Below are 17039 nucleotides of genomic sequence, written 5' to 3' on the forward strand. Positions count from 1 at the left end.
ACCCACAGACATTCTGATTTAATTGGCATGGGTTACAACTTGGGGATCAAGAGTTTTAAAAGCTCTCCAGGTGACTTTAATGTGCAGCAAAATTTGGAGCTACTGAAATGATGCAAGACACAATAGTGATCTAAATCACAATGAGCCACAAATGACAGATGCCTATACAGGAGAGCTCACTTGTAAAGAACTGTCTCAAGTTGGAAATACTTTAAGGTTTCTCTCTGTTTCTTAAGATAAAGTTTATTTTTTCCTTAAAGTTATAACACCTCTTTAATTAGTAGTCTTGAGAAAGGATTTAAATTGTTAAATACACAATTGTTTTCAACAATTAAGTTTAGATTATTGTATATAATCACTGCTATACACTTATCTATTACATGTAACAATACACTGAAATTACCTTCTAGGCATCACAGTATTAAGAACCATCCACAGTTTATTGACCGTTTGAAGAATTCTCCGTGGAACCCCTGAATTCAATAGCTGGTTCATATTGGATGTTAATACTTCTGCATATGGTATAAGTTCACTGGCAGAGAGCAGAGTCAAGTGTTCTAGAATCTGCATCACTTGTGTGTGACTTACTGGGACAGCTGAAAATGCTAAAAGGAAAACTTAGCAGTCATAATCTAAATTCTATACAGCTTACCAAATAGGAAGTAACATTGCTCTATCAGACTTTAGGCCAAACAAATCAAGAAAACAATGTTGCTTTACAAGTAAAACTTTCAATTCTAGCCATAGTTTCGGCTATACTTAAAATAAGGACTTTAAGAAAAATTTATGTAGGTGTAGTTATTTCATAAAGAACAAAAAATATCTCATTTTAAAAATCACATTAGTGACCCAAAGACAAATGTCATTTCGTTGGTGATTCAGACTGATTTTAAAAATTGACTGAAATATGAAAATATACCCAGATATTGCTTTTGGTAGTAACATTCATTTGAAAGATTAAAATTTCTTGATACCTTCTTCCAAGTGGCCCCCATTATAGGTTATAAGCACCCAGCAGATTGCTGTTATTAAAAAATATCTAGGACTGTGCTCTTTAATATAATAGTCACTAACCATATCTGGCTGTTGAGCACTTGAAATGTAGCTGGTCCAAAATGAGATGTGCTATAAGTATAAAATACACACCAGATTGCAAAGACTCAGTATGGAAAAACAGTAAAATATCTCATTAATAGTTTTTTATATTGATTACATGATAAAATAATAGATATATTGGGTTAAATAAAATAATTATTAAAATTAATTTTGCCTGTTTCTTTTTACTTTTTTATTGTGGCTATAGAAAGTTTAAAATTATATGTGTGGCTTATATCATATTTCTATCTGACAGTGGTGATCTAGAACACTATCCATTGACCACAAGTACATTGCTCTATTCCATGGCACTTATTTCTGACTATTATTTCTGACTTATTTCCTTATGGGACCTTCCTAAAACCGCACGTCCTGTTTAGTGATATAATGCAGGACCTATGAGGAAACAGATATAAGCATATCAGAAATAAATTGTTAAAACTCCTTAAACTCAAAGAGAATTACTTAAAATATATTCACCAAAACATTATTATATCCCCAGGGAAATTCTGCTTGATTTTAAGATTTCAATGAGCCTAACATCTCTTTGCACTACTAAAGGGGAAAAAGGAGTATCTATTTACTATACCTTCTTGGAGTTGTTTAGGAGAGTGGTTTTTGGCATTATTAGTCAGGAGCATTCGCCTTAACAGGGCATCAGTCCCTGTGATTTCTTCTTCACAGATCCAATCATCCACAATGCATAAATGTGGGTAGTTAGTTGCAAGGAGACGTAGTAAAGCAGAATGCAACCCTTAAAAATTTACAAGAAGTCAACTGGACTCTTCATTTTTAAACACAAAAATCATCTCTCTCCCCTCTCCTCCTCCCTTGTCCCTTTCATTCTCAGCAATCCAAAGGAATTTGCACTTCTTGTGCATGCATACAACAGTTTGAGAACTTCTGGTTAGTTCAGCCAGGGAATCTGTTCAAATAAAGATCCCCAAGTGATCTGATACACAGGAAGTTGGAAACTACTACTTTTATCAAAAGTTCTCAACTTTCTTTCACCATATCCCAACACAAAAGTCTTCCATCAGGAAAAGTTGTTTGACATAGCAGTAGTTCAAGAATTGAGGCGGGGCAGGGAGAAAAGAATGTCCATTTCAGGGAGACCATATATGGTTTGAAAAAGTCCTCACTCGGAAATTCTGATAGGAGAACATGTCCTCTCCTCCAACCCAGTTGAGAATCATTGTTATAGCTGGGTAAAATTAAAGTTGCTCACTTTGAGTACCTAAAAGGTCTCAGGTACTTCACATACATTTTCTCATTTCAACCTAACATTCCTACAAGGTAAGCAATATTGTCTCCATTCTATTGTAAGGAACAGGCTGAAAGACATTTATTAATGTCCTAAAGTCACACAGCTAAGTATGTCAGCAAACAGAAGCAATACTGATGATACCCACAAGAGGGTGCATTTGTCTCGCTTCAAGAAGGGTTAAGGAAGCCCCAAAGGAACGGGAAACCTTCCTTTTTCTAAATCAGTCTTGTTTCTAACCTTTTTCTTATAGCATAGTTTGACTATTCATATTGTGTAACATCAATAATGAGAAAATAAATGATGATACTGTAAAAATGCCTATTTAGATATACAAAATAGTGCGTGGCACATAAATACTTAATAAATATTGTTGTTACTATACTATTATTATCATCATCAGAGTTGTAAGAGCAGTAGTAATAGTATTAGTAGTAATAAAAGTACTTTAGATCCAATCATCCCCATTATGCAACTTAGATCAAGTCATACCACTGTTTAGTCCCAGTAGGGATAGTACCTGCTTCCTTTCTCATAGAAACTGCTTAAAATTAATGTTTCAGTTTGAAAGGACACTCTAACAATCAAAAGTGGTATAATTTTAAAGTTTAAAAATCTAAATGCACAAGTATATGTATAGTTAAGACTATCCCAAAACAGTCACAAAAATGACTGCTTACAATAGTGTAAATTATAATCTCAATTTCATCATCCCTTCAATAAAAGTTAGTTCCCAAATGTTGCCAAATATAACATCATTTCTTTGGAGATAGATTATGCAAAGATATGAGTAAATAAATGAAGACATCTGGCTAAAGATGACCAAAGAACGCTCATGTTCCTCCTTGAAACCAACCATAACAAAGAAAGAAAAAGGAAATTCCAACTTCAAAGAAACAAACAAAAAAACCCACACTCAAACATTATTTAAAAAAAGATAAAACATAAAAAAAAGAAAAAAATTGAATTTCAAAAGACATTACTATATTTCTATGACAGCTGTACACTAAAAATATTATAGTAATTCCATGCTGTGGAATATTATAGAGCAATTAAAAACAATAAGGTAGATCTTGGGCCCGGCCCCATGGCTGAGTGGTTAAAATTCTGTGTGCTCTACTTCGGTGGCCTGGGGTCACGGGTTTGGATCCCAGGCACAGACCTACTCTACTCACCACCCACACTGTGGCGGTGTCCCACATACAAAATAGAGCAAGATTGGCAGAGATGTCAGCTCGGGGCTAATCTTTCTCAAGCAAAAAAAGAGGAGGACTGGCAATGGATGTTAGCTCAGAGTGAATTTTCTTCAGTAAAAAAAAAAAAAAACAAACAACAAAAAGGTCGATCTACATGTACTGACATGAAAAGATTTCCAAGACTCCAAGAGAAAAAATAAGTCTCAGAAGAGAGAAGATATAATACCATTTATATTTTACAGAAAGAATTTCTTACTCATGTATCTATTAGCTTCAACCATATGAAATTGCATTTTTCTAAGTCAAAAATAGTTAAATACCTGCGATTTCATATGGTTCAACCTAAAGAAAAAAATATCTGAAATTACACACCAAAATAAAATAGCTAGGAGTTTGGGAGGGAAGGGTTGGTTTGCAGGGAGTAAGACAGTTAGGGAGGTAAAGACAAATTTCACTCTTGAATTGTTTTGAATTTTTAACATTGAGCATCTATTACACTTTGTAACACTATAAACAGTAAAGTATGTTTTAGCAATAAACATTAAAGTAAAAAGCAAGTAAAACAAATACCTCCCAACTCCTGCTGCAGCCCTTGAGCCTGTCGAATAAGGAATTTGATAGGAATCTGATCCATTAAAGAAGATGAGTATGATTTGGGCTTTCTTTGCATAGCAGCTGTCAGTCAAAGAAGAAAAGTGTAAGATAAATAAAGTGTCAGAAACAACAGAAATCTTAACCTTCAACCCAAATGGGAACAAAAACAATGTTAAATTACTTTTAATTCACTTAATCTGTAAATATAGGTAAATAAAAATCTGTAAATAAAAGACAAAGAATCACTACCAAAATAATGGATACACAGGATGAGCAAGAACATAGCTAAGAGCAAGATCTGGAAAATGCCCCAAAATTGAAACCAGTTGGGAAAACAATCATGAGTGAGAGAAGCCATCTGCAGAAGTGCCCTACACTAAAAAAAAAAAAAAAAACCACCTGATAAGTAAGTCAAGACTTTCTCAAATCTAATTAGGAAGAGCAAATGCATCACGACCACACGGCTTAAAGCTCATGATTCTAATGCCTTGTTTTAACCTATTATATATTCTAGTGGTGACTGACTCTTTTTAAAGGAAGTTGGGCAATATGAATTTGACTTCCTTCTCTCACAACTTCTACCTTCAGCCAGCTTACAAGTCCATTTTTTTTTTACAAGTCCATCTTAATTTCTGTTCTTTTTCTGCTGTCCTAATTCAGTGACTACTCATCATTTGTTTAAATATCTATTATGGCCCAATTTTCCTGACTCTAAATTCTCTTCTCTTTAAATTATCCTTTACACTGCTGCAATAGTCCTCTTATTTAAATACAGATTTGGCTAGATCATGTGTCTCTGGCTCCATGCTCAAAAACTTTCAGTGGATTCCTAGATCCCACAGAATAAAGGACCTTGCCAATCAACACTATTTTTCTCTGTCTCATTTCCATCATACTCTATATGCCTGACATCCTCATCTCATTCCAAGGTACTTTGCTTGTACAACATAGGACTATATGAGAACCTAAACCAGGGTGTTCATAGTTTAAAAAAATCATATCTAATATACTTATTTTTCAAATACAAACCACAAAGTGGCTCAACAAATTTTTTTTGGTTGAAGACAAGTACATAAGTGCAAGTGTTAGAATAAAGGGTGAGAATCATTACCTATACAAACCATATAACTCTTGATTAGATATAATCCCCCTTGTAAATTAATAAATTAGCATCCGAGTTTTCCATACCAATCTTCTATGAATTGAGCAAGAGTGTGTTTCAGAAGACAGTTAAAATAATACAGGTTTCAGTGGTAGTCAAAATTCTGGTTCCAATACTTACTACTTAGAAAGTAGTCCTACCCAGAGCAATTAAGCAAGAAAAAGAAATAAAAGGCACCAAATTGGAAAGGAAGAAGTAAAACTGTCACTCTTTGCAGATGACATGATATTGTACATGGAAAACAATAAAGACTCCATAAAAAAACTGTTAGAACTAATAAATGAATTCAGTAAAGTAGCAGGATACAAAATCAATACACATAAATCTGTTGCGTTTCTATACACTAATAAGAAACTTTCAGAAAGAGAAATTCAGAAAACAATCCCATTAACAACTTCATCAAAAAGAATAAAACACCTAGGAATAAATTTAACCAAGGAAGTGAAAGACCTGTATATTGAAAACTACAAGACATTATGAAAGAAATTGAAGACGACACAAATAAATGGATAGATATTCCACACTCATGGACTGGAAGAATCAATATTGTTAAAACATCCATTCTACCAAAAGCAATCTACAGATTCAATGCAATCCCTAACAAAATTCCAACAGCATTTTTCACAGAAATAGAACAAATAATCCTAAAATTTGTATGGAACCAAAAAAGACAACAAATAGCCAAGGCAATTTTGAGAAAGAACAAAGCCGGAGGCATCATGCTCCCTGATTTCCAACTATATTACAAAGCCATAAAAATTAAAACAGTACAGTATCAGCATAAAAACAGACACACAGATCAATGGAACAGAATAGAGAACCCAGAAATAAACCCACACAAATATGGTCAACTAGTTTACGACAAAGGAGCAAAGAATATACAATGGGGAAAGGACAGTCTCTTCAATAAGTGGTGCTGGGAAACTGGACAGCCACATGCAAAAGAATGAAACTCAACCACTATCTTACACTATACACAAAAAATTAACTCAAAATGAATTAAAGACTTGAACATAAGACCTGAAACCATATAACTCCTAGAAGAAAACATAGGCAATAAGCTCCTTGACATAGGTCTTGGCAATGATTTTTTGAATCTGACACCAAAAGCAAAAGCAACAAAAACAAAACTCAACCAGTGGGACTACATCAAATTAAAAAGCTTCTGCACAGCAAAGAAAATCATCAAGAAACTGAAAAGGCATCCTACTGAATGGGAGAAAATATGTGGAAATCATATATCTGTTAAAGGGCTAATATCCAAAATATGTAAAGAACTCACACAACTCAATAGCAAAAAAACAATCTGATTAAAAAATAAACAGAAGACCTGAATAGACATTTTTCCAAAGAAGTTATACAGATGGCCAATAGGTATATGAAAAGATGCTCAACATCATCAGGGAAATGCAAATCAAAACCACAATGAGATATCACCTCACACCTGTTAGAACGGCTATTATCAAAAAGACAAGAAGGGTAAGTGTTGCCAGGATGTGGAAAAAAGGAATCCTCGTGCACTGCTGGTGGGAATGTAAATTGGTATTGCCACTATGGAAAACAGTATGGTGTTTCCTCAAAAAATTAAAATAGAACTACCACATGATGCAGCAATTCCACTTCAGAGTATTTATTCAAAGAAAATGAAACCCTAACTCGAAAAGATATATGCACCCCCATGTCCACTGCGGCATTATCTACAATAGCCAAGATATGGAAATAACGTTAAGTGTCCATCAATGGTAGAAGGAATAAAGAAAACGTTGTATATATACAAAGTGGAATATTATTCAGTCATAAAAAAGAGTGAAATCTTGCCATGTGCGACAACATGGAGGGACCTCAAGGACGTTATGCTAAGTGAAATAAGTCAGACAGAGAAAGACAAATACCATATGATTGCTTTTATATGTGGAATCTTAAAATAAAAAGCTCATAGATACAAAGGACAGACTGGTGGTTGCCAGAGGCAGGGGTGGAAGGTGGGAGAAATGGGTGAAGGGAGTCAAAAGGTAAAAAGAAATTCAATACTAAAAACCTATTTGAAACCACGGCTCTGTGGTCCACCTTGAAAGATATAAAATAACATTATTGTTTGTCTGAAATAACATTAAAGAGGAAAAATGGAATATAAAATGGTATTTCAGAGACAAATTGATTATAAGCAGAATGCTTGTATATTAGTAAAGATAGATTATTTCGAATATTGAAAATGGTTTAATATTTTAAAAAACAAAACAACATACAGGCATACCTCAGGGATATTGCAAGTTCAGTTCCAGACCACCATAATAAAGCGAATATCGCAATAAAGCAAGTCACATAAATTTTTTGGTTTCCTAGTGTATATAAAAGTTATGTTTACACTATTGTCTATTAAGTGTGCAATAGCATTATGTCTAAAAAAAACAATGTATATACCTTCATTAAAAAATACTTTATTGGGGCCAGCCTGCTGGCGTAGTGGTTAAGTTCACGCACTCCACTTCGGCAGCCCAGAGTTCACAGGTTCGGCTCCTGGGCACGGACCTACACACTGCTCATCAAGCCATGCTGTGGTGGTGCCCCACGTATAAAAAGTAGAGAAGGATGGGCACAGGTGTTAGCTCAGCAAAAATCTTCCTCAAGCAAAAAGAGGAAGATTGGCAACAGATGTTAGCTCAAGGCCAATCCCCCACACCAAAGAAAAAAAACTTTATTGCTAAAAAATGCTAACCATCATCTGAGACCTCAGCAAGTCGTAATCTTTTGCCCTCGATGTTGATGGCTGCTGACTGATCAGGGTGGTGGTTGCTGAAGGCTGAGGTGCTGTGGCAATTTCTTAAAATAAGACAACACTGAAGTTTGCAGCATCCATTGACTCTTCCTTTCATGAACGATTTCTCTGTAGCATGTGATGCAGTTTGATAGCATTTCACCCACAGTAGACCTTCTTTCAAAATTGGAGTCAATCCTCTCAAACCCTGCTGCTGCTTTATCAACTAAGTTTATACAATACTCTAAATTCTTTTTTGTCTTTCAATAATCTTCACAGCATCTTCACCAGGAGTAGATTCCATCTCAAGAAACCACTTTCTTTGCTCATTTATAAGAAGCAACAACTCATCCATTAAAGTTTTATCATAACATTGCAGCAATTCAGTCACATCTTCAGGGTCCACTTCTAATTCCAGTTCTCTTGCTAGTTCTACCACATCCACAGTTACTTCCTCCACTGAAGTCCTTAACCCCTCAAAATTATCCATGAGGGGTAGAATCAACTTCTTCCAAACTCCTGTTAATGTTGATATTTTAACCTCTTCCTGTGAATCATAAATGTTTTAATGGCATCTAAAATGGTGAATCCTTTCCAGAAGGTTTTTAATTTACTTTGCCCAGATCCATCAGAGGAATCACTATCTATAGCAGCTATAGCCTTACGAAATGTATTTCTTAAATAAGACGAAGTCAAAATTACTCTTTGATCCATGGGCTGCAGAATGGATGCTGTGTTAGCAGGCATGAAAACAACATTAATTTCGTTGTACATCTTCATCAGAGCTCTTGGGTGACCAGGTGCATCGTCAATGAGCAGTAATATTTTGAAAGGAATCTTCTTTTCTTAACCGTAGGTCTCAACAGTGGACTTAAAATATTCAGTAAACCATGTTGTACACAGATGTGCTATCAATCAGACTTTGTTGTTCCATTGAGCACAGGCAGAGTAGATCTGGCATAATTCTTCAAGGCTTTAGGATTTTTGGAATGGTAAATGAGCAGCAGCTTCAACTTAAAGTCACCAGCTGTATTAGCCCCTAACAAGAGAGTCAGCCTGTCCTTTAAAGCTTTGAAGCCCGGCATTGACTTATCGTCTCTAGCTATGAAAGTCCTAGATGGCATCTTCTTCCAATAAAAGGCTCTTTCGTCTACATTGAAAATCTGTTGCTTCTGCACATCAACAAAACGAAAAGACAAACTAACAATTGGGAGAAGATATTTGCAAATCATATATCTGCTAAGGGGTTAATATCCAAAATACATTAAAAAAATCATACTCAACAACAAAAAAAACAAACAACCCAATTAAAAAATGGGCAGAGGGGCCGGCCCCGTGGCTTAGCGGTTAAGTGCACGCGCTCCACTGCTGGCGGCCTGGGTTCGGATCCTGGGCGCACACCGACACACTGCTTCTCCCGCCATGCTGAGGCCACGTCCCACATACAGCAACTAGAAGGATGTGCAGCTATGACATACAACTATCTACTGGGGCTTTGGGGGAAAAAATAAATAAATAAATAAATAAAATATAAAAAAAAATGGGCAGAGGATCTGAACAGACATTTTTCCAAAGAAGATAATACAGATGGCCAACAGGCACATGAAAAGATGTTCAACATCACTAATTATTAGGGAAATGCAAATAAAAACCATAATGAGGTATCACCTCATGCCCATCAGAATGGCTATTATTAAAAAGACAAGAAATAAGTATTGGAGAGAACGTGGAAAAAGGGAACCCTCACACTGGTGGGAATGTAAACCAGTGCAGCCACTATGGAAAACAGTTTGGAGATTCCTCAAAAAATTAAAAGTAGAACTACCATTTGATCCACCTATTCTACTTCTGGGTATTTTTCCAAAAAAGAAGAAAACATTAATTCAAAAAGATATATGCACCCTTCTGTTCACTGCAGTATTATTCACAATAGCCAAGACTTGGAAACAACCTAAGTGCCCATCAATGGGTGAATGGATAAAGATGTGGTATGTGTATACAATGGAATACTACTCAGCCATGAAAAAAATGAAATCTTGCCATTTGCAACGATACACTTGAGAGTATTACGCTAAGAGAAATAACTCATACAGAGAAAGCCAAATACCATGTGCCTTTACTCATACATGGAAGATACAAAAATAACAACAATAAACAAACACAAAGACACAGAGAATAGATTGGTCGTTACCAGAGTGAAAGTGGGGAGTGGGAAGGGCAAAGGGGGTAGAAGGCATATGTGTACAGTAACAGATGACAACTAGACTTTTTAGTGGTGAACATGATGTAGTTTACACAGAAGTCGAAATATAATGATGTACATCTGAAATTTATATACTGTTATACACCAATGTTACCTCAATAAAAAATTAACTAAAAAAAAAAAAGAGGGGCCAGCCCGGTGGTATAGTGATTAAGTTCACGCACTCTGCTTCAGCAGCCCAGGGTGTGCGGGTTCAGATCCCAGGCACTGACCTAAACACCGCTCATCAAGCCATGCTGTGGTGGCATCCCAAACACAAAATAGATGAAGATTGCCATAGGGCCAATCTTCCCACCCAAAAAAAAAGAAAGAAAAAGAAAACTCTGTTGTTTAGTGTAGCCACCTTCATGAATTATCTTACCTAGATCTTCTGGATAACTTGCTGCAGCTTCTCTATCAGCACTTGCTACTTCACCTTGCACTTTTATGTTACAGAGATGGCTTCTTTCCTTAAACCTCACGAACCAACTTCTGCTAGCTTCAAACTTTTCTTCTGCAGCTTCCTCACCTCTCTCAGCCTTCACAGAATTGAAGAGAGTTAGGGCCTTGCTGTGGATTAGGCTTTGGCTTAAGGGAATGTTGTAGCTGGTTTGATCTCCAGATCACTAAAACTTTCTCCATATCAGCAACAAGGCTGTTTCACTTTCTTCTCATTCATGTGTTCACTGGAGTAGCACTTTTAATTTCCTTCAAGAAGTTTTTCTTTGCATTCACAACTTGGCTAACTGGCAGAAGACGCCTAGCTTTCAGCCTATCAGCTTTCAACGTGTCTTCCTCAGTAAGCTTAATCATTTCTAGCTCTTGATTTAAAGTGAGAGACGTGTGACTCTTCCTTTCACTTGAAACTCAAGGAGTCATTGTAGGGTTATTAATTGGCCTAATTTCAATACTGTTGTGTCTCAGGGCATAGGGAGGCCCAAGGAGAGAGATGGGGGAACGTCAAAACACACACATTTATCAATTAAGTTCACCGACTTATATGGGCACAGTTTGTGATGCCCCAAAACAATTACAATAGTAACATCAAAGATCACTGATCACAGGGGCCGGCCCTGTGGCCTAGCAGTTAAGTGCACGCACTCCACTACTGGCGGCCTGGGTTCGGATCCAGGGCACGCACCGACGCACCGCTTGTCCCGCCATGCTGAGGCCGCGTCCCACATACAGCAAGTAAAAGGGTGTGCAACTATGACACACAATTATCTACTGGGGCTTTGGGGAGAAAAAGGGGAAAAAAAAAAGAAAGGAGGAGGATTGGCAACAGGTGTTAGCTCAGGGCCAGTCTTCCTCAGCAAAAAGAGGAGGATTGGCATGGATGTTAGCTCAGGGCTGATCTTCCTCACAAAAAAAAAAAAAAAAAAGAAATTCAAAGCTTGACTAATCCAAACTAAATGTCAATACGTTTCCTATAATCTGTGATAACTTGTTAGGAGATTGTACAGAACCTATACAAAGTAAAATTTTATTGACAGACATAAAAAAATAACTCGAATAAATTGACTCATTCAAAAACCATTTATTAAGTGCCTACTATGTATCAAGTGATATTCTAAATGCTAGATATGGTCGCAAAAAAAAAGACAAAAATTAGCCTTCATGACGCTTACATTTTAATAATTAAAAAGAAAAAATTATTTCATATTCCTAGATGAGAACACAATATTGCAAAGATGTAAACTCTCTCCAAATTAATGTATGAGTTTAATATAATTCTGATCAAAGTCCCAATGTAATTTTCCTCTGTGCAATTTGACAAAATTATTAAAAAGTTCATGTGAAAGATTAAATACGTGAGAATAGACAGAAATACTGAACAAGAACAGTAATGGTGAAAGGTACTGGAAATGTCTAACATAAAAAAAGAAAATCTGGGCCGGCCCCATGGCTTGGCGGTTAAGTGTGCACGCTCTGCTGCTGGCGGCCCCGGTTCGGATCCCGGGCGCGCACCGACGCACCCCTTCTCCAGCCATGCTGGGGCCGCGTCCCACATGCAGCAACTGGAGGGATGTGCGGCTATGACATACAACTATCTACTGGGGCTTTGGGGGATAAATAAATAAATAAATAAATAAATAAAATAAAATAAAAAAAAAGAAAATCTAAAAACATACATAGGTTTGTAACAAAACTTTGATGTACCTCAAAGCAACCTTCTGAAGTAATATGAAAATGACAGATTATTCACTATGTAATGTTGACAAATAACCAATTATAAAAAAATAAAATTGGATACTTTACACCAAAATGAATTAAAGGAATAATAACGCCCTAAAAGAAAATATAGGTGATTAGTTATATAATGTTAGTACCTTGCTTTGAAAGATTTTCCTCCACATAAAATTCTATAATTAAAAAACACCATAAACAATTATAACACTCAATATTGTAAAAAATGGGCACTCACATCTTATACAAATGAGGTATAATGGTATAACCTATCTGGAAGGCAATATGGCGGTTCATTTTTTAAATTGTATAATTTTCCAAAATCTTTGACTTAGTAGCTCTATATCTAGGAATCTGTCCTAAGGACCGAAACAATCACACCTGTATACAGAGTCAGCTCTAAGGATATTCATTCCTCCACTGGTTATAATGGCAAAATTTGGAAATAATTTCAATGTCCAACAATAAGGAATTTGTTAAGTAATGGTACATATTTATGAAGAAATATTATACAGCTATTAAAGATCATATATTAGAAAAAAATTTACTATAATAGGTAAATATTTAAAATGTATTAGTAAGTAGAAAGGATACATTGCAAACATACGATTCTGACTCTGTGAAAGCTATCATATGTGCAAAGACTGAAGGGTATGCTAGCAAAATTCTAATGGTGATTACCTCTAGGCAGTAGAATTATGGGTGATTTATACTTTGGTCTTTGTACTTTTCTTATTTCCTAAATTTTCTCCAGTAAACATACTTAATAAATGTTTTCATTTTAAAAATCAGTTCTTTTGCATTAAAATACAAAAACAATTAGGTAAATAATGCAATAAGTTTAAAATTCTTATACTATTACTCTATAATATAGCCACGTAACTATTAGAACCCTTTTTTGTCAAAACTTGATTTTATAGCTCTGAAACTTCAAGCTGCCAAGAAATAATACCTGCCAATGTTTGCTTAAAAGTTTCTGCACTCCGAAAGAGGCAGTTGGAATTAATTATTTCTTCTCAGAAGAAAGTTAACTATCAACTGCAAAGAAAAACTTCAAGTGCAGAAATTTAGAGCGAGTGAACATCACAGTTTCCCCAAGTACCACAGGATGCATCTTGTTCTCCTGGTGACCAAGAAGGAAATTTCACACGTAACAGAAGGACAGAAGCAGAGAAAAAGGCAGATTTATTTTCACTAAAGTTAAGCTTGAGGGAGAGAGTAAAGCAAGTAATACTTTTAGCCACTTAAGAATGAGATTGCACTTAGTATCCCAATGGCTGCTTTAGGAACAGATAAATAGTTCCTCGTATGTTCGATATTAATTACTATTGTTTAACTTCAAAGGTATCTAAAAATAAACTGTTTTATCTTCAGATAAAATAAAGTCTTCAGATATAATAAATAGGGAATTTTTTTTAAGTATAAAAACTGGAAATATGGGGGCTGGCCCAGTGGTGTAGTGGTTAAGTCTGCACACTCCACTTTGGTGGCCTGGGGTTCAGAGGTTCGGATCCCAGGCACAGACCTACACACACTCCTAAAGGCTTGCTGTGGCGGAATCCCATATACAAAATAGAGGAAGATTGGCACAAATGCTAGCCCATCGACAATCTTCCTCAGGTAAAAAAAAAAGGAAGATTGGGGCCGGCCCCGTGGCGTAGCGGTTAAGTGTGCGAGCTCTGCTGCTGGCGGCCTGGGTTCGGATCCCAGGCTCGCACCGATGCACCGCTTGTCAGGCCATGCTGTGGTGGCGTCCCATATAAAGTGGAGGAAGACAGGCACAGATGTTAGCCTAGGGCCAGTCTTCCTCAGCAAAAAGAGGAGGATTGGCATGGATGTTAGCTCAGGGCTGATACTCCTCACAAAAAAATAAAAAATAAATAAAATGTAAGGTTAGGGCCGGCCCCGTGGCTTAGCGGTTAAGTGCTCGCACTCCGCTGCTGGCGGCCCGGGTTCAGATCCCAGGCGCGCACCGACGCACCGCTTCTCCGGCCATGCTGAGGCTGAGTCCCACATACAGCAACTAGATGGATGTGCAACTATGACATACAACTATCTACCGGGGCTTTGGGGGGAAAATAAATAAATAAATAAAATTATTAAAAAAAAAAAATGTAAGGTTATTATAAAAAGAAAAAAAGGAAGATTGGCAACAGATGTTAGCTCAGGGCCAATCTTCCTCACCAAAAAAAAAAAAAAAACAAAACTGGAAATATAATGGTAATGCTCATATTTTAATTGGGTATTAGTACACAGGGATTTATTATATTACTCTTTATTTATTCCACATACTCTTTTGGATCAGTACAATATTTAACTAATATTGATATATACACGTATTATAAATATTTTTAAACAAACCAAAAATATATGTGTATGTGAAAAATATATATATACACACAACCACACATTTTTTTAATGACTATGATATTCTAATACTTGGCTCTACCTCAAATTTCAGAATTTCATATTTGAGCTTCTGCAGCTAACCAGTAGCTGCTAATAATGTTTATTTTAAGGGCCAAAACCACAGAACAGTTAACAAAGTACTGAAACTACAACACAACTTCACAGGAATAAATTTTAAGGCAAAATAATTATCTTTTTGGCCATGAAAGAGCAAAATTCTCTCATGTTGTGACATATTCTGCAGTTATTTGTTCCCCTTGGAGACGAGAAACTAGACTAGGAAAACATCTCCTGAACCAGGGGGAAAAATTCTCCAAGGAAAGGCCAATCCTTCCATTTGTCTTCTACATCCCATCTCCTCTCACCTATCAAGGACGTCACTCCAGGACTGGCATCATCAACCTTCCCTCACTACTAGATTACTCCCAACAGCATACAAACATTCTCTTATCTCTTACACTCTAAAAAAACATCCTCTCCTGACCTCCTTTTCCTCTCCAATTACTACATTCATTTTTCTTCTCTTTACAACTCCTCAAAAGAGCTGTCTCTATTCATTGTCTCCAGTAGATCTCCTCTAATTTTCTTTCTTTCTTTCTTTCTTTTTGTGAGGAAGATTAGCCCTGAGCTAACATCTGTTGCCAATCCTCCTCTTTTTACCAAAGAAGATTGGCCTTGGGCTAACATCCGTGCCCATCTTCCTCTACTTTATATGTTAGACACCGCCACAGCATGGCTTGATAAGCGGTGCACAGTCTGCACCTGGGATCCGAACCTGCGAATTCCGGGCCGCCAAAGCAGAGCACATGAACTCAACCACTACACCACCGGGATGGCCCCCTCCTCTAATTTTCTTTTGAATTCACTACAACCAGGCTTTCAGCATATCACTTTACTATTAAAACTGTAGAGTTCAAATGACCTCCAGCAAGCTATATACAGTCACCAACTGAGCCTCAGTCCTAACCTTATTTTATCTATCAGTATCATTTGACTGATCACTCTCTCCTCTTTGAAACATTCTTCCCTTGGCCTCCAGGATATCATATCCTCCTGATTCTCCTCCCACACTCCCTCCCTTGGTGATCTTATTTAATGTTATTTTAAATATCATTTACACGCTAAAGAATATCAAAGCTTCAATCCAGGTATCTACCCTGAATTCCAGGCCCACATATGCAACTGTTTCCTTAACATCCCCACTTTAAAGTCTATCAGACATCTCAAACTTAACATGTCCAAAACTGAGTTCCTGATCCCCCACAAACCTGCTCCTCCTCTGAGCTCTTTTATTTCAGTTGATAGCCATTCTGTCCTTTAGGCTCAGGCCAAAAGCCTCCACATCAACCTTGGCTCCTGTCTCTGAAACCGCATGAATCCATCAGCAAAATTTCTCAGCTCTACCTTCAAAATACATATACACCGCCACAAGTCCAAACCACCACCATCTTTTGCCTAGAATCTTGTAAAAACCCAATAACTTTCCTCTAATCCCCTCGTTCCTTTTCCAAGACTCAATCCAGGCTGAGATGTACTCCTAACCTAAAATCCTTAACTTTCCAATTGAGATCCATCAGCTTGTTGCATAAAGAACAGCAGCTTCACAGGAACACTGGTTTGAAATGAGCATGTCATTCGGGACTGGAACACATAATATTTAAAGATTCCTCCAGTCCTAAAATTCTGAGTGACTTGTTAATTCTGCATGGTGTGTACATAAGAGTGGCCTATACTATTCTCTGTACTTTTCTGTATTAAAAATTTTTGCTAGACATTGATTTAAATAAAAACTAAGAGTGCGGGCTGGCCCCGTGGCTTAGCGGTTAAGTGCGCGCACTCTGCTACTGGCGGCCTGGGTTTGGATCCTGGGCGCGTACCAATGCACCACTTCTCCGGCCATGCTGAGGCCGTGTCCCACGCAACTAAGAGGATGTGCAGCTATGACATACAACTATCTACTGGGGCTTTGGGGAAAACAAAAGGAGGAGGATTGGCAATAGATGTTAGCTCAGAGCCAGTCTTCCTCAGCAAAAAGAGGAGGATTGGCATGGATGTTAGCTCAGGGCTGATCTTCCTCACAAAAAAAAAAAAAAACTAAGAGTGCATCTTGGTCCCCTGCTACAGTATTAATGGTC

The 17039-nt window shown here is 36.9% G+C and overlaps 1 protein-coding gene across 4 annotated transcripts in view; it reads right to left on the bottom strand.

Annotated features, from left to right (window-relative positions):
- The window catches only part of INTS2 (integrator complex subunit 2), a 59585-nt gene that overhangs the window by 14931 nt on the left and 27615 nt on the right, over positions 1-17039 (bottom strand). For all 4 annotated transcript variants that reach the window (XM_058560491.1, XM_058560493.1, XM_058560490.1 and 1 more), the window contains 3 exons: positions 4126-4230; positions 1685-1849; positions 404-605 (listed from right to left, as the gene is read on the bottom strand). In XM_058560491.1, the coding sequence (XP_058416474.1) occupies positions 404-605; positions 1685-1849; positions 4126-4230 (472 nt within the window). The remainder of the gene's footprint in view (positions 1-403; positions 606-1684; positions 1850-4125; positions 4231-17039) is intronic.

The sequence above is a fragment of the Diceros bicornis genome, chromosome 18, assembly GCF_020826845.1.
Source record: "Diceros bicornis minor isolate mBicDic1 chromosome 18, mDicBic1.mat.cur, whole genome shotgun sequence".
Taxonomy (NCBI): Eukaryota; Metazoa; Chordata; class Mammalia; order Perissodactyla; family Rhinocerotidae; genus Diceros; species Diceros bicornis.